Source organism: Meles meles, chromosome 21, assembly GCF_922984935.1.
Source record: "Meles meles chromosome 21, mMelMel3.1 paternal haplotype, whole genome shotgun sequence".
Classification (NCBI taxonomy): Eukaryota; Metazoa; Chordata; class Mammalia; order Carnivora; family Mustelidae; genus Meles; species Meles meles.
Window position 1 is genome coordinate 10406152 of NC_060086.1, and position 25753 is coordinate 10431904.

The 25753-nt window shown below is 44.4% G+C and overlaps 1 protein-coding gene across 5 annotated transcripts; it reads right to left on the reverse strand.

Annotated features, from left to right (window-relative positions):
* Positions 1–682: 682 nt before the first annotated feature.
* Positions 683–25343, reverse strand: LOC123934045 (zinc finger protein with KRAB and SCAN domains 5). Of its 5 annotated transcripts, XM_045993907.1 has the most exons (7): positions 24868–25343; positions 24083–24602; positions 18514–18652; positions 13233–13315; positions 12818–12953; positions 4422–5030; positions 683–2358 (listed from the first exon to the last, which is right to left on the reverse strand). In XM_045993907.1, exons 2-7 carry the CDS (start codon positions 24494–24496, stop codon positions 1241–1243), a joined length of 2499 nt encoding a protein of 832 aa, XP_045849863.1. In that variant the 5' UTR covers positions 24497–24602; positions 24868–25343; the 3' UTR covers positions 683–1240. The 5 variants fall into 5 exon arrangements, with proteins under 5 accessions (XP_045849863.1, XP_045849866.1, XP_045849868.1 ...); XM_045993910.1 differs by lacking the exons at positions 24083–24602; positions 24868–25343 and adding an exon at positions 23793–23890; XM_045993912.1 differs by lacking the exons at positions 24083–24602; positions 24868–25343 and adding an exon at positions 20602–20897.
* Between the last annotated feature and the right edge of the window lie 410 nt (positions 25344–25753).

Below are 25753 nucleotides of genomic sequence, written 5' to 3' on the forward strand. Positions count from 1 at the left end.
GCTTGGTAATGGGGATCTGGGCAGGGCACCGGTGTACAAAACATAGAGTCAACAAGCATTTACTGTTTATTGTAAGCCCAGCAGTCGGCCGAAGCAGTTCCCAGAAGCACTCTCTCCCTGTCTCTAGAAAAGGGGCTCAAATTAACCCTCTTATCCATGTCATCTTTCCCCCAAGACCTTCCCACAAAGCAGGGCTAACCAGAAGATGTACCTTTCTATTCCCGATTACGGTTTACTTTCAAATCCAACTGAAATCCAAACTGACACTTATTCTACACACCATTATCCTAGGGAGGAGGTCTATCTCCAGAGCAACTGGAAATTGCGACACATCCTCCCGGACCAAGATTCTTAACTTGGTCCAGGTCCTTCCATGGACACAGTTGCCCTCCATCTTGTGGGTGACAGACTGAAAACCAGCCCACAGTTTGGCCTATTTTCTCTTCTCTCTTCCCAAGGTCCCTCTCTCTTCTCCTTAAGATGTGACTGATCAACAGTTTCTCTCCTCAATTTACGCACTTAACTCCTCTTGCTACCAGTCACCTTTGATGCTAGTAGAATCAAAACAAAAACAAGGTGGAAAATGTTTCATGGAGAAGTCAGAGCCAAATAATGCAATGGGAACACATACCATCCAGCCTCTGAACCCCGATTTTGCCAGAATATAAATACCTTAAGTCGATTTCTTTTCAAAGCCTTTAATACTCAAGATGCGCACAACAGCCGGAGCACTCTAGAGGCTGCAATCCTCGTTTCTAGAAAAGGTCCGTTGCTGAGGTACCAAAACAGAAATCATGCTGAAGAGTTCTCTCTTCCTTTCACTGTGCTCTTCCCTGAATAAGCTGTCAAACAAGGCAGAAACTGCAAATAAAGCTTATTTCTACTGCATTCATGAGGCTTTTCTCAGTGTGAGCTTTCTGAGATTCAACCAAAGAATGAGTTCCACCTGAAGGCTCTCCTTCATCCACCGTATCCATGGGTTCTCTCGTCTAGATTCTTAAGCATGAAGATCCTAACAAAAGCATTTCTCAATGAGGAAAGCAAATAGGTATCTACTCACTGTGGGTTCCCCAGTGTCCCTAAGTTCTAACTGAAGGATTTCAACCTGTCTGTAGGTTTGATGGTTACACTGGAGAGAATGCTGGAAGTTATTACATTCATTATAGGAGTAGGGTTTCTCTTAGGAAGGCTTCTCTAAAATTGAGTAAGAGCTGTTCTACAACGGAAACATCTATACACTTCAAGTATTTACGGGATCTGTCCTCTCATGACTTCTCAGATGTTTGAAGAGGCTACAACTCCAACTGAAACTCATTCCACATTCTTTACACTGAAAGGGTTTCTCACCAGTATGGATTCTCTGATGCTGATTAAGATGGGATTTCAGAGTGAAGCCTCTGCCACACTCGTTGCACTGATGGGATTTCACGTTGGAGTAGGTTTTTTGATGTTGTGTTATGTGGGAACACTGGCCAGTGCTTTCTCTACATATACCACATTTATGGGTCTTCTCTGCACTGTGAGTTCTGTAATGCTGGATAAGGTCTGAGCTGTAACTAAAGGCTTTGCCACAGATATCACACTTATAAGGCTGCTCTTGTAACTCAATCTTCTTATCTTCAATCACTGTCAGGTTCCAGCTATAGGCTTCCTCACAAATGCCATTTTTTTCATTTCTCTGACCCATGTGGAGCACCTGATGTTCAACGAGGCTAACGTACTGAAAGAAGATTTCTCCACACTCATGACACTGATGGGATTTCTCTCGCGAGTGGAGTCTCAGATGCCCCGCAAGGTGGGACCGCCTGCCAAAGCCTTTCCCGCACTCGTTACACTTAAAGGGTCTCTCCCCACTGTGCACGCTCTGATGCTGAACGAGATGGGACCTCACCCTAAACGCTTTCCCACACAAGTGACAGGTGTAGGGCTTCTCGCCAGTGTGGACTCGCTGATGCTGAGTGAGGTGCACACGCTGATTGTAGCTTTTCCCACATTCGTCACACCTAAAGGGCTTCTCCCCCGTGTGTATTCGTTGATGTTGAATCAGATGTGCGCTCTGAATAAAGCTTTTTCCGCATTCGTTACATTTGTACGGTCTCTCTCCTGTGGCTGATTTTTTGTGCACATATGTGACTTCATTGAAATTTATCCTCTTTGAAGAGGGCTGTCCTAGTATCTCCTTCCTGGGAATTCCCTGCTTTCTATCCAACTGGCCTGGGTGTTCATGGCCTTCTTCAAAATCTTGACCTTCAGAAACATTTCTTTGGATTCTTCCTGATAGCTCCAAATCTGCTTCTGAAAATTCTGAAATTTTCTTCTTAACATTCAATTTTATATTCTTACTTCTCTTGTCATTGCCTGAAAGAATAAAGAGGAAATGCAAATGTCACCAGTTTTTGGTTTTTTTTTTAAAGATTTTATTTATTTGAGAGAGAGAGAGAGAGCATGAGCAGGGGGAGGGTCAGACAGAGGGAGGAGCAGACTCCCAGCTGAGCAGAGAGCCCGACGTGGGGCTCAATCCCAGGACCTGAGATCATGACCGGAGCCAAAGGCAGATGCTTACCCCACTGAGCCACCCAGGCGCCCCTGTCACTAGTTCTTTTACCGGACAAAAATAAACTGTCAGGAGAAAGGATAATCAGGTGAAACCATGATGTGATGGCAGTAACCAAGGGAGGGGTTGACTGTTCGCAACTGATGCCAGCAGGAGTGAAAAGAAACTTTGGTATTTGTCTAGTGAAAAGAATGAGATGAAGAGGCTCACTGGTCAGGGTGGGGAGAGTGCCCGAGGAGGAGGAGGAGTAGCACACTTCTATCATACTACGGGAAGGAGAGAAGGTATTCTGAAATGTGAACATGAGTTGGGCAGACAGAATGAGACAGAACAAAAACACAGCTGGATGAGATGAGAGCAGAAAAGAACGGAAAGATGGGAAGCAAAGGAGATACCGAGTTACAGAGTTGGAAGGGAACCTCATCAGGATCCATGACAAAAACTACTGTGGGGGTGGGGGGGGGAGTGTTAATCAATCTCTGCTCTCTCTCTCTCTCTCTTTTTTTTTAAGATTTTATTCATTTATTTGACAGAGATCACAAGTAGGCAGAGAGGCAGGCAGAGAGAGAGGAGGAAGCAGGCTCCCTATTGAGCAGAGAGCCCAATGCGGGGCTCGATCCCAGGACCCTGAGATCTTGACCTGAGCTGAAGGCATAGGCTTTAACCCACTGAGCCACCCAGGCGCCCCAATAAAATCTTTAAAAAAAAAAAAAAAGACCCATAAAAATGTTTTTGACCTTTCATTCACTAATCCCCTTCTGGGCATCTATAAGGAAATTATCCTAAATATATTTTTTGAAAAGTTATCAGGACAAAAGAAAAAAATAATTTGAAGTTCAACTGAGGAACAGTTAAGTGTTGGCGTCTCCACACAATGGCAGGAAATAACAGGAGGGCCGAGCCATACTGGACAAAGTGTGTCTAATATTTAGCTGTACCCTCTGAGAACACCTACATAAAAATAAGCTTATGAAAAAAAAAAAGATAGAAGGAATACACTAAATAGTAACAGTTCTATTAGTCAGGATGGTGGGATTGTGGATCCTGCTTGCTTTCCTCCAACTTCCTGGTCCAGTATTATTTTATCATTTTAAAATAAAATGTGAGTTAGCAAAACGAGAAAAGGGGAAAGAGAAAAGGAAGCATGCGGCAGAGCCAAAAATCCTCATTTACTACAACAGAAAGGCAAGAGATAATGTTTAAAATCGGGAAGTCGGGCAATAGCCATATGATTGACAGAGAAGGAATTACCAGGGGCATCTGGGTGGCTCAGTCAGTTAAGCGTCTGCCTTTAGCCCAGGTCATAATCCCGGGGTCTGGGGATCAAGCCACACATTGGGCTCCCCTCCCTGCTTGGCGGGCAACACGCCTCTCCCTCTCCCCAACCCCTGCTCCTGCTCTATCTCCCTCTCAAATAAATAAATGAAATCTTAAAAAAAAAAAAAATAGGGAATTACCAGAACAAACAGGTAAGAAAGCTGAAAGCAGGGGCGCCTGGGAGGGTCCTGGGATCGAGCCCCACATCGTGCTCTCTGCTCAGCAGGGAGCCTGCTTCCCTTCCCCTCTCTCTGCCTGCCTCTCTGCCTACTTGCGATCTCTCTCTGTCAAATAAATAAATAAAATCCTTAAAAAAAAAAAAAAAGAAAGCTGAAAGCAGGTACCTCTGGGAAGAGGGAAGCTGGGGAGGGCAGAGGGCATAGGTTTGCCCACTCACCGGACTCATTAAAGTATTAAACAATGAAACGGACTGTGATCTCTGCCCCTTAGCTACTGCTCGCAGTAGCACAACCTGTCTGTCCTGTTGCTCTAAGTTCATAAAACCATTTCGCCTCCGCTTATTCTCCAAACACAAACCCCCGATACGTACATCTTTGGGATTTCTCTCTGAAGTGGCGTTTCAGGTGCTCGATCAGATGGGAGTGCCGGCTGAAGTTCTTCCCGCACTCGGTACAGCCGTACGGTCTCTCTCCGCTGTGCACACTGTGATGCTGGACGAGGTGTGAGCTCACACGGAAGGCTTTTCCGCACACCTGACACTTGTACGGCTTCTCGCCAGTGTGGACTCGCTGGTGCTGAGTCAGATGCACGCGCTGATTGTAGCTTTTCCCACACTCACTACACTTGAACGGTTTTTCTCCAGTGTGGATTCGCCGATGCTGAATGAAGTTCGAGGCTTGAAGGAAAAATTTACCGCAATCGTTACATTTGTGACCTCTCTCGCCACTTGTGTTTTGCTTACGGGGAACGTCCGTGATGGCACTGAGATCTCTTTTCTGGGAAGGGTTCTGCCTTGATTTCCCTGCTGTGGGGTTGACCTGCCACCTCTCTACCATGCTGTGAAGGTCACTAACTTCTCCAAACCCTTGACTCTGGGGCACATTTCTTCCAGGGCTTCCTGACGTCATCCAGTGGGGTTCAGCGTCATCAGAAATCGGCTTGACGGCGAGTTCCACGTTGTCATGCCCAGAATCATAATCTGAAGTAATAGAAGGAAAACGGATTAGCTATTCCCCATACAGGAAGAAACAAAATGACGGAAGGACATGGATAATTATGAAGCCGACATGTGCTAGCACTGCAGGACTTGGCAAAGGCAGTTTTATGCGCCAGGGAGGGGACAAAGAATCCTCTGGCGGAAACAGACAGGCTGGGGATGGAAGCGCTGGCAAGAATGCATCAAACGGATGAAACTGGGAGAGCAGTCCTTCTACTTAATGAAGGTGACGCCCTCCTGGTGGCGTATTTAACAGAACCTATGCATGCACAGCTGTGCAACAGTAAACCTTCTTCATAAAATGTGGTATTGGGTTGTGCAGCCAACCCAATCTTCACCTCCTTCTTCCCGTTCATTTACAGCATGGAGAAGAAAGATGATCTTTCCAGCTTTTTTAATCCCCAAAGAATCTCAGTTTGGTATGAATCAGTCTAAAGGAAAAAAGGCATTTTTCCTATACCCAGAGAAGAATCTAGTACTGTTAAGAGCTAGCTTAACACCTAATAGTCATTGATGCCTACAGATGCTGGAGAGACGGCAATCATCTCCCTATGTAACCTGATCGGCAACCTACATTTCACTGGAAGCATGGACATTTATTACGCTTTGCAGAGATAAATCTTCAGTAATTAAAAAATACGGACTATTGGTGGCGCCTGGGTGGCTCAGTGGGTTTAAGCCTCTGCCTTTGGCTTAGGTCACAATCCCAGGGTCCTGGGATCGAGCCCCGCATCGGGCTCTCTGCTCAGAGGGAGCCTGCTTCCTCCTTTCTCTCTGCCTGTCTCTCTGCCTACTTCTGAGCTGTCAAATAAATAAATAAAATCTTTTTTAAAAAATAGGGACTATTATTTTTTATATGCTAGAGAGAGACAGAGAGACAAGGGCCTACTAAGAACTTTCTAATAAGATTTTTCTTTTTGTAAACAGAAAAGTTGTTTTCAAATATTACACAATCAGGGTAATGAGAGATACCATTTGCTGAGTGCTCCTATGGACCAGATCTATAAATATTTGTTGAATATTTTATAGCATTTAATCCTAACAATGACCTTTTGAGGTAGATACTATTACTAACGTATTTTTCATAGTGAGAAGTTGTAATTTTTTTTTTTCAGATTTTTATTTTAGAGAGTTGGGGGAGGAGAGAGAGAGAGAGTCTTTTTTTTTTTTAAGATTTTATTTATTTGACAGAGAGAGAGATCACAAGTAGGCAGAGTCAGGCACAGCGGGGGGGTGGGGGTGGCGAGCAGGCTCCCCACTGAGCAGAGAGCCTGGTGCAGGACTCGATCCCAGGACTCTGGGATCATGACCTGAGCCGAAGGCAGTGGCTTAATCCACTGAGCCACCCAGGCGCCCCAGAAGTTGTAATTCTTACACCATCAAGAAAACTTGAGTTTTAATTTCTTAAAACTCTTTTTACTTCTCTTCCTAAAAGACATCTTAATAGTAGAAACAAACATATACGCAAAAAGAATGGTTTTTTTCCTCCCCCATTTAAGTAGGCAGGTAATCTCCCTGTCATCACAGGCTTTTTCTCTTTTATTCACATCTGCTTATACCCACACATTCCACTCTTACCAGAATTCTCTCCCATTCAACCAGTCAAAAAAGCACATGGTTTTCTTTTTCCAGGGATGAATTCAAAGAAAAAAAAAAATCAGATTAGCCCAATGCACCTCTCTCATTCTATTAACAATTGCCCTTTTCCAGAGAAAGTGATTATATACGTTATCACACCAATGGGTTCAGATTAACTTTTTTCCTCTTTCCCCACCTCTTTACCATGTACACGACAAACTTTCTATTGATGTTCTGGGTTTATCTGTATATCTGACAGAGGACTATGCTTCTTGCTCAATGCTCTGCCCAGCTAGTTAGTAATACAATGGTGGGGGGAGAGGAGATAAAAACAAATCAGGCAGACTTGGTGCTTTAAATATTCAGGCCTTTCAACCTCACTGCTGCCCTGTCTGGCATTCTACATTCCTACGTTTGGCTCCTCTCCCCACTCATTTTTCTCATTAGCGATGTAAAAATATCTCCACCGTGAGGGGCACCTGGGTGGCTCAGTGGGTTAAAGCCTCTGCCTTCGGCTCAGGTCATGATCCCAGGGTCCTGGGATCAAGCCCCGTATCGGGATCTCTGCTCCGCACAGAGCCTGCTTCCTCCTCTCTCTGTGCCTGCCTCTCTGCCTAGTTGTGATTTCTCTCTGTCAAATAAATAAAATATTTTAAAAAAAAATCTCCACCGTGGCTTCCAAGATATATCACTGCTACTTTAAAATTCCAGTACTGTATGGTACGTTATCATTTTTGCAAAAACGTGTGGATACAGAATATGCCGGGAGATACAACCCAGAAACTGGTAATAGTCAACAGAAGACTGAGGACTGGGATAGGTGACTCAGTTTTTTACTTTAGACCCATTTATACTATTTGAATATGTTTTACTATGTGTATGTACGGCCTTTTTTTTTTTTCTTTAAGATTTTATTTAGGGAGAGAAGCAGGCAGAGAGAGAGAGGGAGAAGCAGGCTTCCTGCTGAGCAGAGAGCCCAATGCAGGGCTCGATCCCAGGACCTGAGCCGAAGGCAGACCTGAGCTGAAGGCAGAGGCTTTAACGCAATGAGCCACCCAGGTGCCCCTACTGTCTTCTTCAAGCCAAAGTTCTCCAGGGTATTCGAACCCCTACTCTGCCACCTACTTCATCACCTGCTCTTTCTCAACGGGTGACTGGCTCCTCTTTCAAAGAAAGGCAAAGCTCCTATAGCCACAACCAAAAACTTGCTGGCAGCCTTCCTCCATCATCCTCCCGTCATCTCATGGGGGAAGAGCTGTCTCTGTGGCCAGAGGCCAAGCCTCACTCCTGGACCCTGGATCTCCCAATGCCATCCCCTTTTTGAGGGCCCACCCTCATCAATGATCTCCTCTTCCTTGCCCCATCATTTCAACTCACTCTTTACTAGTTCTTTTCCTACAGCATTTAAGTCTGCTTAGAACTCTCCCACTGAAAAAGAGAACGTACAGAGGTGCCTGGGTGGCTCGGTCAGTTAACCGGCTGACTCTTTAACTTTGGCTCAGGTCATGATCTCCGGGTCATGAAATCAAGCTCCATGGCTCAGTGAGAGTCTGCTGGAGATTCTCTCTCTCCCTTCTCCCTTTGCCCTCCCTCTAATAAAAAAGAAAGAAGGAAAAAAGAGAACATACAAAACCAAGCTATCCACCTAAGCCATGTACTCTTACACTGATAAGTCCTCTTTCTCATTAACTTCACAATGTTCTCGAAAGTTTATGTGTGATAGCCTTCTCAAATTCCTCTCCTTTGCTATCTTAACAGAAACTGTCCTTACTCCCCAACATCCCAGACACCCCACTAAATGGCTGTCTCCAGGATACATCTATCTTTTTAAAATTCTCTTTCTGAATCTGACGGATACTTTTTAAAACCCTGGCCTCCTCTTTTTTTTTTTTTTAAGATTGTATTTATTTAAGACAGAAGCAAGAAAGAGAGCATGAGCAGGGGGAGGCACAGAATGAGAGGGAGAAGCAGGCTCTCCAACTGAGCAGGGAACCTGACACAGGGCTCGATTCTGGGACCTCTGGATCATGACCTAAGCCAAAGGGAGACCCTTAACCAAATGAGCCACCCAGGCACCCCAAATCTTGACCTTCTCAATGCTGTTAAGAACACACAAGCACGAAAATAATCTAATGTGGCCTTCCCAGAGAAGATAAGGGGCAGAAATAATCTAATATGTTCTTAATGTAGGAGTACACTAGAGTTGTAAAGAGCTTATAATGAACAGATGGATTTTTTAAAAAAAATCAGAAAGGACAAAGTTAAAACTGCTTGGAAAACAAAGAAGAACTGTGCCAAGTACTGAAAGCCTGAAACCCATTAAATGCCTGCAAAGTAACTGAAAAAAAGAAAACGATACTACCAGACTCAAATGTGAAATCTGAAATGAATTTGAAATTCATTTAAAAAGAGAATGAAGGGGCGCCTGGGTGGCTCAGTCATTAAGCCACTGCCTTCGGCTCAGGTCATGATCCCAGGATCCTGGGATCGAGCCTCGCATCAGGCTCGCTGCTCAGTAGAAAGCCTGCTTCTCCCTCTCCTACTCCCCCTGCTTGTGTTCCCTCTCTTGCTGTGTCTCTCTCTATCAAATAAATAAATGAAATCTTTTAAAACAATAAAAATAAAAAAATAAAAAGAGAATGAAGAAATATCTGCATTGCATATAACATTTGTGCTGCATTAAGTAATCCCTTGAGATGAATCACCATCACTAAGATCCCTACAAGATAAAGCCGCAGAGGGCACGTACAAGCAAATCAAAGAAAAGGAAATACAAGTATGTATCACTAGTAGTAAAAGAAATAGAGAATTTCAGAGAGTAGGAGTCAATTTTATTTTTTTATATAAAACCCTGTAAGTGAACTAAAACTCTTAGAACAATGTAAGCTGGTGTAAATGCTTAAAAGTCGCCAAACTGTGAAAAGAACCAAGATGCCCTTCAACGGATGAATGGATAAGGAAGATGTGGTCCATATACACAATGGAGTATTATGCCTCCATCAGAAAGGATGAATACCCAACTTTTGTAGCAACATGGACGGGACTGGAAGAGATTATGCTGAGTGAAATAAGTCAAGCAGAGAGAGTCAAGTATCATATGGTTTCACTTATTTGTGGAGCATAACAAATAACACGGAGGACATGGGGAGATGGAGAGGAGAAGGGAGTCGAGGGAAATTGGAAGGGGAGGTGAACCATGAGAGACTATGGACTCTGAAAAACAACCTGAGGGTTTGGAAGGGGCGGGGGGGTGGGAGGTTGAGGAACCAGGTGGTGGGTATTAAGGAGGGCACACATTGCATGGAGCACTGGGTGTGGTGCAAAAACAATGAATTCTGTTACGCTGAAAAGAAATTTTAAAAATCTTAAAAAAAAAAAAAGAAATTTGGCATTATATGTGGCTGGCTGGCTCAGAGAAGCACGAGACTCTTGCTCTTGGAGTGGTGGGTTGGAGCCCCATGCTGGGTATAGAGACTAATTAAATAAATAAGCTTTTTTTAAAAAAGACAGATTTGACATTATATGTGTATTTCACCTGAAGTCTACCAGAGTGCTTAGTATGTAGTGGCTCTTCTAAGAGAATTCGTTCAAAAGACAATAAAAGCTGTAAGCTCCAAAATTTTGGTGCTGAGATCAGCATTTATACGGTGAGAGATTTTTTATAAATGCTCCAGGCACATAATTGAGTAAGAGTTTGCAGATCATAATTTAGAAACAAGCTCAAAATCTCATTTGGGGCTCAAAATTCAAGAAGGGACGGGGACATGTAAAATAGAGGTGGCAAGGCGAACGTCATGAACTAGGCACCTCTGATCCGAGAATGGTGATGGAATGAACCACTAGCCACCCATGCACTGGGGAAAGGGGAGATCCTCCAATAACACAGTCGCCCCTTGAACAACACGAGTTTAAACCGCACAGGTCCACTGACACGTGAATTTCCTTTGATACATATAGTCCCATAAATGCATTTCCTCTTCTCTAGCTTAGTTTCATGTAAGATCACAGTATATGACACATACATAAACTACGTGTCACTCAGCTTTATGATCTCTAAAAAATTTTTTTAAATTTTTTATTTACTTTCATTTTATTTTTTATAAATTTTTATACATTTTTGGGCTTTATGTTATCAGAAGGCTTCAGCTCAACAGTAGGCTATGACTAGTTAAGTTTTTTTTTTTTTTTTTATAGAGAGAGATTGGTTGCTATTTTTTTTTTTTTTTTTAAGATTTCATTTATTTATTTGACAGAGAGAGAGATCACAAGTAGGCAGAGAGGCAGACAGAGAGAGAGGAGGAAGCAGGCTCCCTGCAGAGCAGAGAGCCCGACGCGGGGCTCGATCCCAGGACCCTGAGATCATGACCTGAGCCGAAGGCAGCGGCTTAATCCACTGAGCCACCCAGGCGCCCCGACTAGTTAAGTTTTGCAGAGTCAAAAGTTATACTCAGGGGGCGCCTGGGTGGCTCAGTGGGTTAAGGCCTCTGCCTTCAGCTCAGGTCACAATCTCAGGGTCCTGGGATTGAGCCCCGCATCAGGCTTTCTGCTCCGCGGGGAGCCTGCTTCCCTTCCTCTCTCTCTGCCTGCCTCTCTGCCTACTTGTGCCTCTGTCTGTCAAATAAACAAATAAAAATCTTAAAAAAAAAAAAAAAGAAGTTATACTCAGACTTTCGACCGTGTGGGAGGTCGGCGCCCTTGGCCCCATGTTGCTCAAAGGTGAAATGTACTCTAATAAGCAGTTATTCGGCAAAGTCTGAGATGCCTTCACAGATGAGAATTATTCAGTTAAGAATTATTCAATTTGTTGGGGCGCCTGGGTGGCTCAGTGGATTAAGCCACTGCCTTCGGCTCAGGTCATGATCTCGGGGTCCTGGGATCGAGCCCCGCATCAGGCTCTCTGCCCCGCAGGGAGCCTGCTTCCTCCTCTCTCTCTGCCTGCCTCCCTGCCTACTTGTGATCTCTCTGTCAAATAAATAAATAAAATCTTCAAAAAAAAAAGAATTATTTAATATGTCAAGGAATAGAATACAATTAACTACTACGAATCTATTAAAACCCAAGCCTGTCATCAGACACCTGAAAAAATGTTCATCATCACTAGCCATCAGGGAGATTCAAATTAAAACCACATTGAGATACCACCTGACACCAGTTAGAATGGCCAAAATTAGCAAGACAGGAAACAACATGTGTTGGAGAGGATGTGGAGAAAGGGGAACCCTCTTACACTGTTGGTGGGAATGCAAGTTGGTGCAGCCGCTTTGGAGAACAGTGTGGCGATTCCTCAAGAAATTAAAAATAGAGCTTCCCTATGACCCTGCAATTGCACTACTGGGTGTTTACCCCAAAGATACAGATGTAGTGAAAAGAAGGGCCATTTGTACCCCAATGTTCATAGCAGCAATGGACACGGTCGCCAAACTGTGGAAAGAACCAAGATGCCCTTCAACGGATGAATGGATAAGGAAGATGTGGTCCATATACACAATGGAGTATTATGCCTCTATCAGAAAAGATGAATACCCAACTTTTGTAGCAACATGGATGGGACTGGAAGAGATTATGTTGAGTGAAATAAGCCAAGCAGAGAGAGTCAAGTATCATATGGTCTCACTTATTTGTGGAGCATAACAAATAACATGGAGGACATGGGGAGATGGAGAGGAGAGGGAGTTGAGGGAAACTGGAAGGGGAGGTGAACCATGAGAGACTATGGACTCTGAAAAACAACCTGAGGGTTTTGAAGGGGCGGGGGTGGGAGGTTGGGGAACCAGGTGGTGGGTAATAGGGAGGGCACGTATTGCATGGAGCACTGGGTGTGGTGCAAAAACAATAAATACTGTTACGCTGAAAAAATAAATAAATTAATTAAAAAAAAAAAAAAAACAAGCCTGTCAGCTCTGAGCTCTTTTACCCTAAAGCACTAAAATGAAAACATTTGCTGGATTGCAAATACTATCCCCCAAGTATTATCAGACTTTATCCATACCCTGATGATGATGATGGAAACAATCAGAATAAGCTGAATAAGAAAAAAAAAGGGAATGTCAATTTACTCTTCCACAGGAAAAAAAAATAATAATCAAAGTCACAGTAATTAAGTCACATACATGCTTTTATATGATGTGCCAGAAAAACTCTTTATAACAAAGTTAAGATGTCCTAATCCATGCAGATGAAATCATTCTTACCCATGGAAGTAATACTCCCAAATTTCTCCTTCCTGTCATCCCTATAGAGGGACTTCTGGGACTGGTCCAAATGTCCCCATTCCTCCAGGATGAAGGATACAGCCACATCAGCCACATCTTCAATTTTCACCAACTTCTGAAACACGAGATCACCACTAAATTCCCATTCCCTATGTTCAAATTTGGAGTGAGGGAAGGAAGTGGGAGCATGAAGGGAAAAAACAGAGGGAGGGTCTGTGCTTCAAAGAGGAGAGGGGAGCACTGGGTAGAAGGGAAAGCAACATTCAAGTAGGGACCCCAGCTGGGCCCGGTCTGCAGTGAGAGACAGAACTCCTGATGGAGATTCAGGATTATGGTGGCTACTTGTCCAAGAACAGATATGGGTCCTCACTGCGGGCATGGGACACCGGCTCACCTGGGACCCAGCCGAGAGAAGTGAGGCTGTCAGCTCCTGGCTGTCCTTCAGGGGAAGGGAAGGAACTTGGAGAGCAGGTAGGGCTGAGGGGGGAGAAAAAGAGGTGTCAGTGAGAATAACTTTGTCCAGTTCCGACTGCCATCATGGTCTACTTGCGCTCAAGAATCCACGATGGCGCCTTGCCATGTCAAGGCCCTATTTTTCTGCTTGGCTCTCAAGGCCCTCCACGTTGTGGCTCCTTCCCCACCAACTACACTCACTCTTCCCCCACAAAAACTAGACTCCCTGCTGTAGTCGGGCTAATCCCTGCCGGGGACCTCAAGACTGTGCCATTCACTTGTAAAGGATGCAATCTGCTCTGCCAAGGTCAAATCTCATCATCTCAAAGAACAACCAGTCCCACAGCTTCCAGGAGACTGAAGTGCTAGGGAGAGCCCAGGATTTCCCAAACTTTAATGTGCACACAAATTATGTGGAGGTCTTGGTACAGGACAGATACAGCTCAGCCGTTCTGCAGCGGCCCCCATATCCTGCACTTCTAACAAAGCCATGTGATTCTGGTGCTGCTCCTTGAGCCACATTTTGACAAGCAAAGTCTTAGTCCACGTTCTCTTTTGTCCAAAAGCTATCATGGTTGATGGAGAGTCAGCCAATTAGTAAAGCACTAAGTCTACATTGTGTGTTATAAGAACAGGAAGGTAAAACAATTCTTGCCTTCCAAAAACTTTACTGTCTAGTGGGGAGAGCAGACATGTGAGCCTCACTGACTTACAGCTCAGGGTAAGGGTGATATACTTGAAATTCACTCAAGTTCCCACAGAAGCTGGAAGCAGGAGCACCTCCAGAGTGGGCAGCAGGAGATGGGAGCATCAGGAAGGCCTTTCCACAGGATGTGACTGGGAAGCAGGGTTGGGGTGGGGTTTGGGGGATGAGGGTGCTTTCTGAGCAGAGAGAACTGCATGTACAATGTCTAGAGGGTCTGTTGGTGACCTTCTGACCCCTGCTGTCACCTCTGCTTGTTCTTTGTCTGAGACTGGGGGTGCATACGATCTCACGGTCTATGTATGCCCTGACTGGGACAAATCCACCTGGTATTAATCCTTAATCTGACAGTTTAGACGTTGCTATGGTTTCCCTGGTCCTAAAGATGAATGTCCTTATGTAGCTTGTTTCTCTCTAAGGACTAGGAAGTAATCAGCAATGACACACACAAAAAAGGAGATAATGGTTAGATAATGAAAGCCAGAAACAGAGACGGCAGAGACAGCAGCTGAACCCAGGAGCATGGCTACAGAGTCAAAATAAGACTCCAAGAAAGGGATGAATAGGGGCGCCTGGGTGGCTCAGTGGGTTGGGCCTCTGACTTCAGCTCAGGTCGTGATCTCAGGGTCCTGGGATCTAGCCCCGCATCTGGCTCTCTGCTCAGCGGGGAGCCTGCTTCCTTCTCTCTCTCTGCCTGCCTCTCTGCCTACTTGTGATCTCTGTCTGTCAAATAAATAAACAAAATCTTAATAAAAAAAATAAAAGGGATGAATATAGTTTGTACTTAAACAGTAATTCTGATTTTGAGTATAGACTACCTTCCAATTACAACTACAATAATTAAAATAATTATACTCCAGACAATTCCACTTATTTTATGAAGTTCCTATAAAACCTTTTGTTTCTTAAACAAGATGGGATTGGGAGGGAGACAAACCATAAATGACTCTTAATCTCACAAAACAAACTGGGGGTTGCTGGGGGGAGGTGGGGTTGGGAGAGGGGGAGGGGGTTATGGACATTGGGGAGGGTATGTGCTATGGTGAGTGCTGTGAAGTGTGTAAACCTGATGATTCACAGACCTGTACCCCTGGGGATAAAAATACATTATATGTTTATTAAAAAAAAAAAAAAAGGATGAATACCCAACCTTTGTAGCAACATGGACGGGACTGGAAGTGATTATGCTGAGTGAAATAAGTCAAGCAGAGAGAGTCAAGTATCATATGGTTTCACTTATTTGTGGCATAACAAATGACATGGAGGACATGGGGAGATGGAGAGGAGAAGGAAGTTGAGGGAAACTGGAAGGGGAGGTGAACCATGAGAGACTATGGACTCTGAAAAACAACCTGAGGGTTTTGAAGGGGCGGGGGTGGGAGGTTGGGGGAACCAGGTGGTGGGTAATAGGGAGGGCACGTATTGCATGGAGCACTGGGTGTTGTGCAAAAACAATGAATACTGTTACCCTGAAAAAATAAATTAATTAATTTTAAAAAAAGAATGAAAAAAAAAAAAACTTTTGTTTCTTTAGCTTTTTAGCAAATGACTTTGCCCCTCTCATGCTGTAATGAGTTCCAGAGACAGAAAACCTGCCATCGGTGCTATCAAAGGCATGAGGAATGCAGCCTTCCCCAGTGTGTGGAAATCAAAAACCGAAACAAACACAAAACAAACCTCATAATTTTGCTGGAAGAAAGAATCTGGCTGGGTCTAGCTAACAGAGAGGAAAAGAGAAGCAGCACCTAGGCACAGAAGGAGAGAGCAGCCCGGCGTGATGAGACTCTGGCAGTAGAGGAAAGAGGCCAGGAGTGCACTTGGAAGGGCCTGATGGAAAAGCAAAGGCAGCACAGCTAGGAATCGGGTAAAAGGATAAATGTAGAACTGGATTTTGCTGGGGTTAGAAGCCCAGCTCTGTCAATAAGAGCTCCGTGACCTTGAATGAATTACCCAACCTGACCAGGCCTCAGCTTTTTAATTTCTAACATGTGGATAACAGTAGTACCTATTACATTGGATCACTGTGGGCATTAACCCTTGGTATGCCAACTAAGTATATTAGACACAATTTGGAATTTGGGGTTTCTTTTCTGAACAGTGTTAACTATTTCTTTTTTTTAGTGTTAACTATTTTAAAGGCTGGAATTACATGACTTTTATTCCTCTAGAGGTCTTCTGAAGAACAAAAAGAAAATTTGTTTTAGTATTATTAAAGAACAGAATACGACTCATTCTGTCTCATAATTCTATATGGGTCGACTGGACTCTTCTACACATGGAGGGGACATTTTGAGATCTGAGTGACCGTACTTTTCCCGTATCATAAAACATTTTCCTAATTCATCATACTAAGAATTACTGCATGTTTACTAATCATTATTCATTAATTATTCCCAACAACAGCAAAAAAACCTAAAACAGTAAGAAAACAGGAGAATAAAGGAAATACTGAGGAAGATGATGTAAGAGTGAAATAAGTGATCATTCTTCACTAGTCTCCAAGTATTAAATTCGCTGCCCAGAGTTTTGCATCATCTTCAAGAAGGTATAAGACTATTGACGCCTGCTTTAAGCTTTCATTGAGTATAGCTGTGAATTCAGAATTCATTTTCCACCCCATTAGCAAAGAGAAGACAATTTGCAGCTGAAGACACTTCACTATTACTAGATGCCTAAGACACCATGAAGAGACCGAGCAGGACATTCCACACAGTAACAATGAAACTGAACCCAAAGGGCAAATCTTCAAAGGAGTCTACAAATATTATCAGAGGTAAATTTTCTCAAACATAAGAATCAACGACAAACACTATTTCTAGGGGCACCTGGGTGGCTCAGTGGGTTAAAGCCTCTGCCTTCGGCTCAGGTCATGATCCCAGGGTCCTGGGATCGAGCCCTGCATCGGGCTCTCTGCTCAGCAGGGAGCCTGCCTCCTCCTCTTTCTGCCTGCCTTTGCGTACTTGCGATCTCAGTCTGTCAAATAAATAAATAAAATCTTTAAAAAAAAAAACACTCTATTTCTAATTTCAGAAAGGAAATATGACATTCTCATCCACTTAATTATTCAACAGGAAGGACTTCATCAGGCAAGATTTTGCAACAAGATTCTGGACCATCTCACTTTGCAAAAGGGACAGTTTTCATTTTTCTAAAGGGAAAAGGGGCAGTACTAGGTGACAGTATTCTTTCATTTTTTTATGTTTCTATTACCAAAATGTACTTGATATAAAGACGTTTAGTTCTTATTAAAATTTCCTTGAGAATTTATTATCCTTTGATTCTTTTGTAAATTATTCATAAAATAACATAATAATAATATATATAATAAAATAATATAATAATAAATAAAATAAAAGGGTCCCTTGGTAAACAGCGAAAACTATTTTCTCTGGTACACTGAGGGCTTAATGATTCCTACACGTAAAGCACTTGGGACATTTGCTGATGCCCAGTAAACACTGTATTAGTACGGCGGCTGCTCCAACTTTTGTTATTATTACCACAGTGAAAGGAAAGCTGGAAAAGACCGGAGCCATGGGGCATGCGAAATGGACGGGCTGACCCCTCAGGGGAGAACACAAGAAAGCCTGCGGCCGAACCTGGAACACGTTTGTGATACCTTCTCCACAATTCTGAAAGCCCCCAGCGCTATATACCACAGAAGGCGTTCCTCGCATTAAGTTAGGCTCTGAACTAATTTGACAGCAAAACCTGACCAGAACTGATGTGAAGCTCTTTCGGGTTTTTACTTAATCTACTTACTGCAAAGCTGCACACATACCACTGCCAAAATATTAATGTGTGTCACTGTGGAGTCCCACCTCAAATCCTGTTGGTACTGTACTATATGGTATATAAATCATAATCCCGTATTCCCTTAATAAATCTGAAAATGTCTGACTCCTAAAATGTATCTGCTAGCGAGAGTTTCGGATTAGGGTTAGAGACCTGTGGACATTTGCCATCATAAATAAGACTCATCAGTTCGCTTTCCTTCCTTCATGTGTCTAACACAAGTTAATAAAATTTGGGGGGAGGGGCAAGGGAGGAGAGAGAAAGAACAGTCACTCTAAAGGTCACCGTGAAGCCCTGCTTGAAATGTTTCAAGGTGGAGGACTGAGGAGCCAGAAACGAACGCAGTCGGGAACCCGAGAGCTGTTCTCACAGAAGCAGTAAGACAACAAAATTGACGAGCTGGAGCCGGAAAACTGTCGTAAAACATCACGACACTTTCGTAAAGGACTTCTGCAGGTCTTCTAATAGCCGCCGCACTTAGAGCTGTCATCATCAGGGCCCCTTCCGAACGGGGCTACATACACTGCTAGCCATCCTACAAGGTGACCTCTTGCTGAATGCCCAGGACTCGATGCCAGGTCCCCAGCCCTTCCCAAGCTCCCGAGCCTGCTGACTGCAGAGAGGCTGCCCAGCCCGAAGTCTCTCTCCCACAGATACCGCTTACCCACGTGGCCTGGCCACTCACTTCTAGCCATATCTGCTCCACCAAACCTCACGTCCTCACCATTTTCCTCCAGGAGATGAGGCTTCTGTGGCTCTTGTTCAGACTGGGGGTCCACGGACAGGAGCTGGTGGCTGAGGGATTCCTGCACAACTCCAGGTGGCACCATCTTCTGAGGAAGCCCTTCGGGACACACCACGATCTAACAAGCACAACCACACCGATCAGCACGTTGCAGAGAGGGCTGCGGAAGAATCCAGTAAATTCCCACTCTTCCATTCACTCTTTTGCCAGATATTTAATGTGTATCTACAATGAGCCAGGCAAACTGAGTACACAGTGGCTTAATAAACACAGTTTCTTTCTAGGTGAAGATGACTTCCATTAAGCTTATTCACACACAAATAAATACATACTTACAAATTGTTAACGGTTAGAAAGGAGAAGAAAGTGGTGCCTTAAGACAGAGCTGATGAGACCCACTTTAGAGAGGGTGGCCAAGAAAGGCTTTTCTGAGTAAGTGTCACTTTAAGTAAACACCTAAAGGGCAAAAGAAGCCCGCCAGGAGAAAAGTCGTAAGTGTCTGGGGCCAAGAGAATGATATAAGCAAAGACTCTCAGGCAGAAAACAGGTGTCTGGTACAGTTGAGGAACCATAAGAAAGCCACGAGAGTCAAGTTTAGTGAAGGGGAAGAAAGTGAGAAGGGAAGTTGCAAAGGTCAATATAGACTCAGGAAGCCACACTCGGGTCCTTAGTGGACCCCGTTCAAGTAGGACAGACCAACACCAAGACCAGGGCTAGTTCCTGTCCCACCTGCTAAGTACTCCGTGTTTCTGTTCTGGGCTCTTCGTCCACCCTAGCGGACACACAATTACTCTGCCACAACTGGTCTCTGCAGTCTCTCTTTTCTGGAAGGTACAAGCTCAGCAGCATCCTAGCAGAAACTAAGATCCTGCATTGAGAGAGAACTGACATCCCCCTTTTCCCCTCCCTTATGTTTCAAAGCACTTTGAATTTTCATCCTCTTAGCACTGGCAGAACGTGGTACAGGAGTCACATTAACGAGCACCCCAGAACAGTTGTGGCAAAGATCATTTGGCATGGAAGTTGTTTGTGTGTCCTTGTGGACCCGCTCAGGGTAAGAGTCAAGATGATGCCAAGTATGTCAAAGGGCACATCAGCACCGAAAAAGCAAAGCAGCCCTTGAGGTTCCCTTACACTAGGACAGAGACACCAAGGGATAAAGCCTGGGAAAAGGGCTGCCAGAGACAAGAACTGCCTGGAGAGAAAGCTGAGGAACAGTGTCGGGGATACAGATAGCAGGCAGAGAGAAAGGCAAACAAAGTGAGCTGTGGGGGCCTTTAAGAAAATCCCCTATTAGTCAAGTATCATATGGTTTCACTTATTTGTGGAGCATAACAAATGACATGGAGGACATGGGGAGATGGAGAGGAGAAGGAAGTTGAGGGAAATTGGAAGGGGAGGCGAACCATAAGAGACTATGGACTCTGAAAAACAACCTGAGGGTTTTGAAGGGGCGGGGATGGGAGGTTGGGGGAACCAGGTGGTGGGTAATAGGGAGGGCATATATTGCATGGAGCACTGGGTGTTGTGCAAAAACAATGAATACTGTTACACTGAAAAAATAAATTAATTAATTAATTAAAAAAAAAAAAGAAAAAAGAAAATCCCCTCTTGGGGCACCTGGGTGACTCAGCAGGTTAAGCCTCTGCCTTCGGCTCAGGTCATGATCCCAGGGTCCTGGGATCGAGCCCCACATCGGGCTCTCTGCTTATGGGGGAGCTTGCTTCCCCCCCTCCCTCTCTGCCTGGTCTCTGCCTACTTGTGATCTCTCTCTCTGTCAAATAAATAAATAAAATCTTTAAAAAAAAAAAAAAATCCCCTCTACGGGCCTCAAATCCCTACTACCACCAAGAAACTAATTTTCTCTGTGTCCCTGCCAAAGATAGGCTGCATATCACAATGAAGGAGGTAAATGTACATAGCGGCTGTCGATCCTGTTTCAAATATCTGTTTTGTTTTTCATTGTACTTTTCAATATTTATTATTATAAAAAAAAGTAGGGAAAAGTTTGTTTGTTAATGTCCCAAATTATGCTTAAAAAAGGAATAACCAGAGGTCACCACGAACCTTTATTTTCTGTCCTGACGGAGGCAATAGAAAGGTTCAGACATTCCCATCTGGAGGACAATCATTCAGTATAGCCAAGGGTCTGGCTGAGGGTCCATAGCAAATCCCTCTTGCTGCCCACTTACCTCATGGAATGAATTATACCAGCTGAAGAGCCTGAGGATGTTCTGGAATGCTGAAGTACCCCTCACCCAGATATGAAGAATAATGAGACTGGGACCTTACAATGAAGTGCAATGGCTCTCAAAAATGAGGGAGGGGGGCCTGGATGGCTCAGTCAGTTAAGTGTCTGACTTTGGCTCAGGTCATGATCTCAGCATCCTGCATCCTGAGATCAAGCCCTATGTCAGGCTCCCCGCTCAACAGGGAATTGGGTTATCCCTCCTCCTCCCTCTGCCCATGCTCTTTCTCTCTCTCAAATAAATCTTTAGAAAGAAAGAAAGAGAAAAGAAAAAGAAAGAATGAGGGAAATTCTCCACCTAGCTTCAAACTCTTGTGACCTAAGGTCTCACAATTTTTGTTTCTTCGTTAAAAAAAATAATTAATTAATTAATTAAAGCTTAAGAAAGTGTGACCCTAGCAACAAGAAGGTAGAAGGTCAGGTTATAAATGAGTAAGACAAGAATAGGGGCGCCTGGGTGGCTCAGTCAGTTAAGCGTCTGCCTTCGGCTCAGGTCACGATCCCAGGATCCTGGGATCAAGCCCAGCATCGGGCTCCCTGCTCAGCAGAGAGCTTGCTTCTCCCTCTCCCTCTGCCTGCAGCCCTGCCTACTTGTGGTGTCTCTCTCTCTGTCAAGTAATTTCGTTAAATTAACAAAAAAAAATAGATAAGAAGATGTAACAACATAAAGATACTGATCCTCTCTAAATTAATACATGATTTACTGCAAACCGCCCCCCCAAGCCAAAAAAAACCAACAGGATTTTTGGAGTGGTGAAAACTAAAGTAAGTAATTCTAAAGTTCATCAGGAAAAAAGAAAGTATTGAACAAAATTTGGAACGGGGAAGGGTAGCCCAATCAGTACCAAAACACTTTACAGAGCTCAAATAATCAAAAAACTCAAACATTAACAGATAATAAGGTCAATAAAACAGATTAAAAAGACCATAAATACACCCAAATACATGCAGAAATTTGGTATGTAATAAAGACAGCATTTTAATGAGAGAGGAAAAAAGGGATTACTATGCAAGTTTGCTGGGACAACTGGATAGACATCTGGGGAAAGAAAGTTATAACCATATCAAACACTGTGCACCAAAAAAATAAATAAATAAAAATTTAAAAACTGAGAAGAGACTATTAGAAAATTTTCTTATAATATTGTAGTGGAGAAGACCTTTCTAAGTATGGCACAAAATCCAGAAACCATAAATTAAAAGATATAAATGGACTACATAAAAATTTAAAACCCTGCAAAACAAAAATCTCCATGAGCAAAGACAAACAACAAAGTGGAAAAATAAACTTGCAACTCAGACAGACACAGTGCTTACTTTTTTCAAATAGATAAATGATGTAAACAGATAATGCACAAAAAAGGGTACATAGGCAGCCTGGCTGGCTCAGTCAGTGAGCATGTGACTCTTCATCTCAGGGTTGTGAGTTCAAGGCCCACATTGGGTGTAGAGGTTACTTTAAAAAAAAAAAAAAAGGGGGGGGTGGGGCGCCTGGGTGGCTCAGTGGATTAAGCCGCTGCCTTGCCTTCGGCTCAGGTCATGATCTCAAGGTCCTGGGATCTAGCCCCGCATCGGGCTCTCTGCTCCGCGGGGAGCCTGCTTCCTCCTCTCTCTCTGCCTCTCTCTCTCCGCCTGCATCTCTACCTACTTGTGATCTCTCTCTCTGTCAAATAAATAAATAAAATCTTTAAAAAAAAAAAAAAAAAGGGTACACACATAACCCTTTAAAATATATTGTGGTCGGGGCACCTGGGTGGCTCGGTGGGTTAAGCCTCTGTCTTCGGCTCAGGTCATGATCCCAGCATCCTGGGATCGAGCCCCGCATCAGGCTCTCTGCTCAGCGGGGAGCCTGCTTCCCCCCCCACCCCCACCTGCCTCTCTGCCTACTTGTGATCTCTATCTGTTAAATAAATAAATAAAAATCTTTAAAAAAATAAATAAAATATATTGTGGTCAAACTCACTCATAATATGAGAAATGCACACTAAAATCTCGCAGTAATGGAATATTGCATCTTTCAGATTAGCAATAACAAAAAGTTGGATAACATCACATCATCAGGCTGTGAGCAAAAATTTCTCTTGTACCCTGCAGGAGGGCGTAAAAACTGGTCTAAGCTCTGCCAAGGGCAATCTGTCAACAGCTGTCAAAATTACAAATGCAGGGGTGCCTGGTTTTAAGCTCCGTGGTTAAGCGTCTGCCTTGTGCTCGGGTCATGATCCCAGGGTCCTAGGATCGAGCCCCACATCAGGCTCCCTGCTCAGCAGGAAGCCTGCTTCTCCCTCTCCTGCTCCCCTGCTTGTGTTCCCTCTCTCGCTGTGTCTCCATCAAATGAATATATAAAATCTTTAAGAAAAAAAATTACAGGGCCCCTGGGTGGCCCAGTGGGTTAAAGCTTCTGCCTTCAGCTCAGGTAATGATCTCAGGGTCCTGGGATCGAGGCCCACATCGGGCTCTCTGCTGGGCGGGGAGCCTGCTCCCCTTGCTCTCTCTCTTCCTGCCTCTCTGCCTATTTGTGATATCTGTCTGTCAAATAAATAAATAAAATCTTTTTTTAAAAAATTACAAATGCATTCGCCCTCTGAGCCAACAATCCGACTTCCTCTGAGCATTTATTCTATACTTAATGACGTACGTAAAAGTCATTGCAGCCAAGTTTGTTATAGTAAAAGTTCAGAAACAATCGAAAGGAAATGACTTAAATGGCCTTCAACAGGAGTTAAAATTCTGGTACATTCATCCACACTGAAATATAACACAGTTTCAGAGACTGAGGCAGCGTTGTTCGCACGAACATGGAACAAAACAAGATGTAAGAAAAAAACAAGAGACAGAAGTACACAGTGATTTAAAAACACTTCTGTTTTCTTAAAACACATCACCTACATGTGTGCTCATATATACACAGAAGAAAGTCTCTCTCTATAAGGATATACAGGTATCGAGCGAACAGTGGCTGCCTCTGAAGAGGATTAGGTAGCTGGGGACTTAGAGGCAAGAGGAAACTTACTTTTCATAACAACCTTATGCACCTTTTGAATTTTGTATCATGTCATTCAAAAAATAGATACAGTAATTTTAAAAAGAAATAAAATCGCTGACTGTCTTCTCCAGGTTAACACACTGGATACTGCTTCTCTTTGCTGGACTGGCAGGAAATCTCCACAGTGTACCTAATCCCAGGAGAACAAAAGAATATGGATGAAGGACCAGAGCTCGAAGGATCTCACCCCTGCTCAGCAGCACCCTAACTCTCTTCCTCTCCTTCCTCATTGCACCAATGTCTCCCCTTTCGCTCACCTGTTGCCTGCGTTCGTCCAGTTCTCTCTGTATATTTTCTACCACAGCCACAGCCTCTTCTCCACTTTCCGGGTGATGTTCTCTCACCCAGGTCTGAAATTCTTCAGGGAGGATGGTCAGGAACTGCTCCAGCACCAACAGCTCCAGGATCTGCTCCTTGGTGTGCAGCTCGGGCCTCAGCCACTCGCAGCACAGCACCCGGAGCTGGCTCAGGGCCTCCCGCGGACCCGAGGCCTCATGATACTGGAAGTGCCTGAAGCGCTGGTAAAAAGTCTCAAACACTGGAGGACTGTAGTCCTGCATCCAAGTGCAGTCTTCTTCTTCCACCTTAACTATGAGAAGGTCTTCTTGCTCCTGTGAAGTCTCAGCTGCAGGGTCTAAGACTATAACTTCCCCAGACTCTGTCATTATCATTCCAACTCCGAGGGATGTCTCTCCAGGTTAGATGAGTTACACAGATCAAATCTGTTTTCTGCCCTTTAAGATCTTCCGAAGGGCACTTCCATTAGTGTGCAACCTACTGATATATTGGAAATCATTATTAGCAGAGAGATGACAAAGAGGTCATCGGTACTAACGATGACAGCTCAACAGTGCCATTTACTTTAAAATACAGACTACAAGACAGCCGTCACTCCGCCCATAAAATTACTACCAATAGAGAACATTTCCAACATTTAAACAATGCAAAGAAAAGCAATAAAAACCTGGCATCAGGCCTAACCGAATACAATTTTAATGGTGAGGAACGTTACATTTCATATAAATAACAGGACAAGACTTACTAACTCGTCCAGACGCAGTCTCTGCTTGTCTCTACCACAAGCCAAACTTAAGTCAAAACAGGGGTCAAAAACATTACAGCGGTCAAAAGGGGTCTTGTCCTTCATGCCACAAGAGCATGAGAGACCAAGAGGAGACTTCATTGGTTCCGAAGAGAAGCACAGTTATAAGTACAGGCTTGGACCTGGATTCTTCGGAATCGCCCCTGACCCCATAGTCAAGAAACCGGGCCGGTCAAGGTTAGAGACAGGACCCCCGTCTGGACACAAAGCCCATCCCCTTTCCTCCAGGCGCCAGTCCCGGGGAGCTCTCCTGGAGACCAAGCTCCCGCAGCTACGCTTGGAAAAACGGGTTTTTTCCCACAAACGGAAAGAAAACCGAAGCCGACACTTCGCAACACTTCCTCGCCGGAAGTAAGCAAGTCCAAGCTTTCCCGGTCCAACGGGGTCGGGCCATCAATCCCACCGCCGAAAGCACTTCCGAGTCCTCTCTAGGAATCCCGGAGGCCCTCGCCTCGCAGCGGGCGGGAGCGGCCCGCCCCAGACCCCGCCCCGGAGGGGCTGTGGGCCAATCGGCGGGGAATTTGAGATGCTCCGGGTCGCGGCCGTTCCCCGCCCACCGAGCCGCAGGTTCAGTACCACTAGAGCTGGAAGGAAACGGAGCCCCCTTCTGTCCACCCGAGCCCAAACACATTTAAACAGCCCGGGCTCCCCCCATTTCCTTGGAGTGAGGGCAAGGGACCGGGCCTTAGCTGTCCGGAGTGGTTGCTAGGGCAACAGTTTAGCTAATGTCTGATTGGCCGTAGAACTTGTGCTCCCCCACCTCCAACGCTCTGCGCCCCACTTGGAAGTAGGTTCGCCCCTTCCTGAGTGCCCGCAACCCTAATTT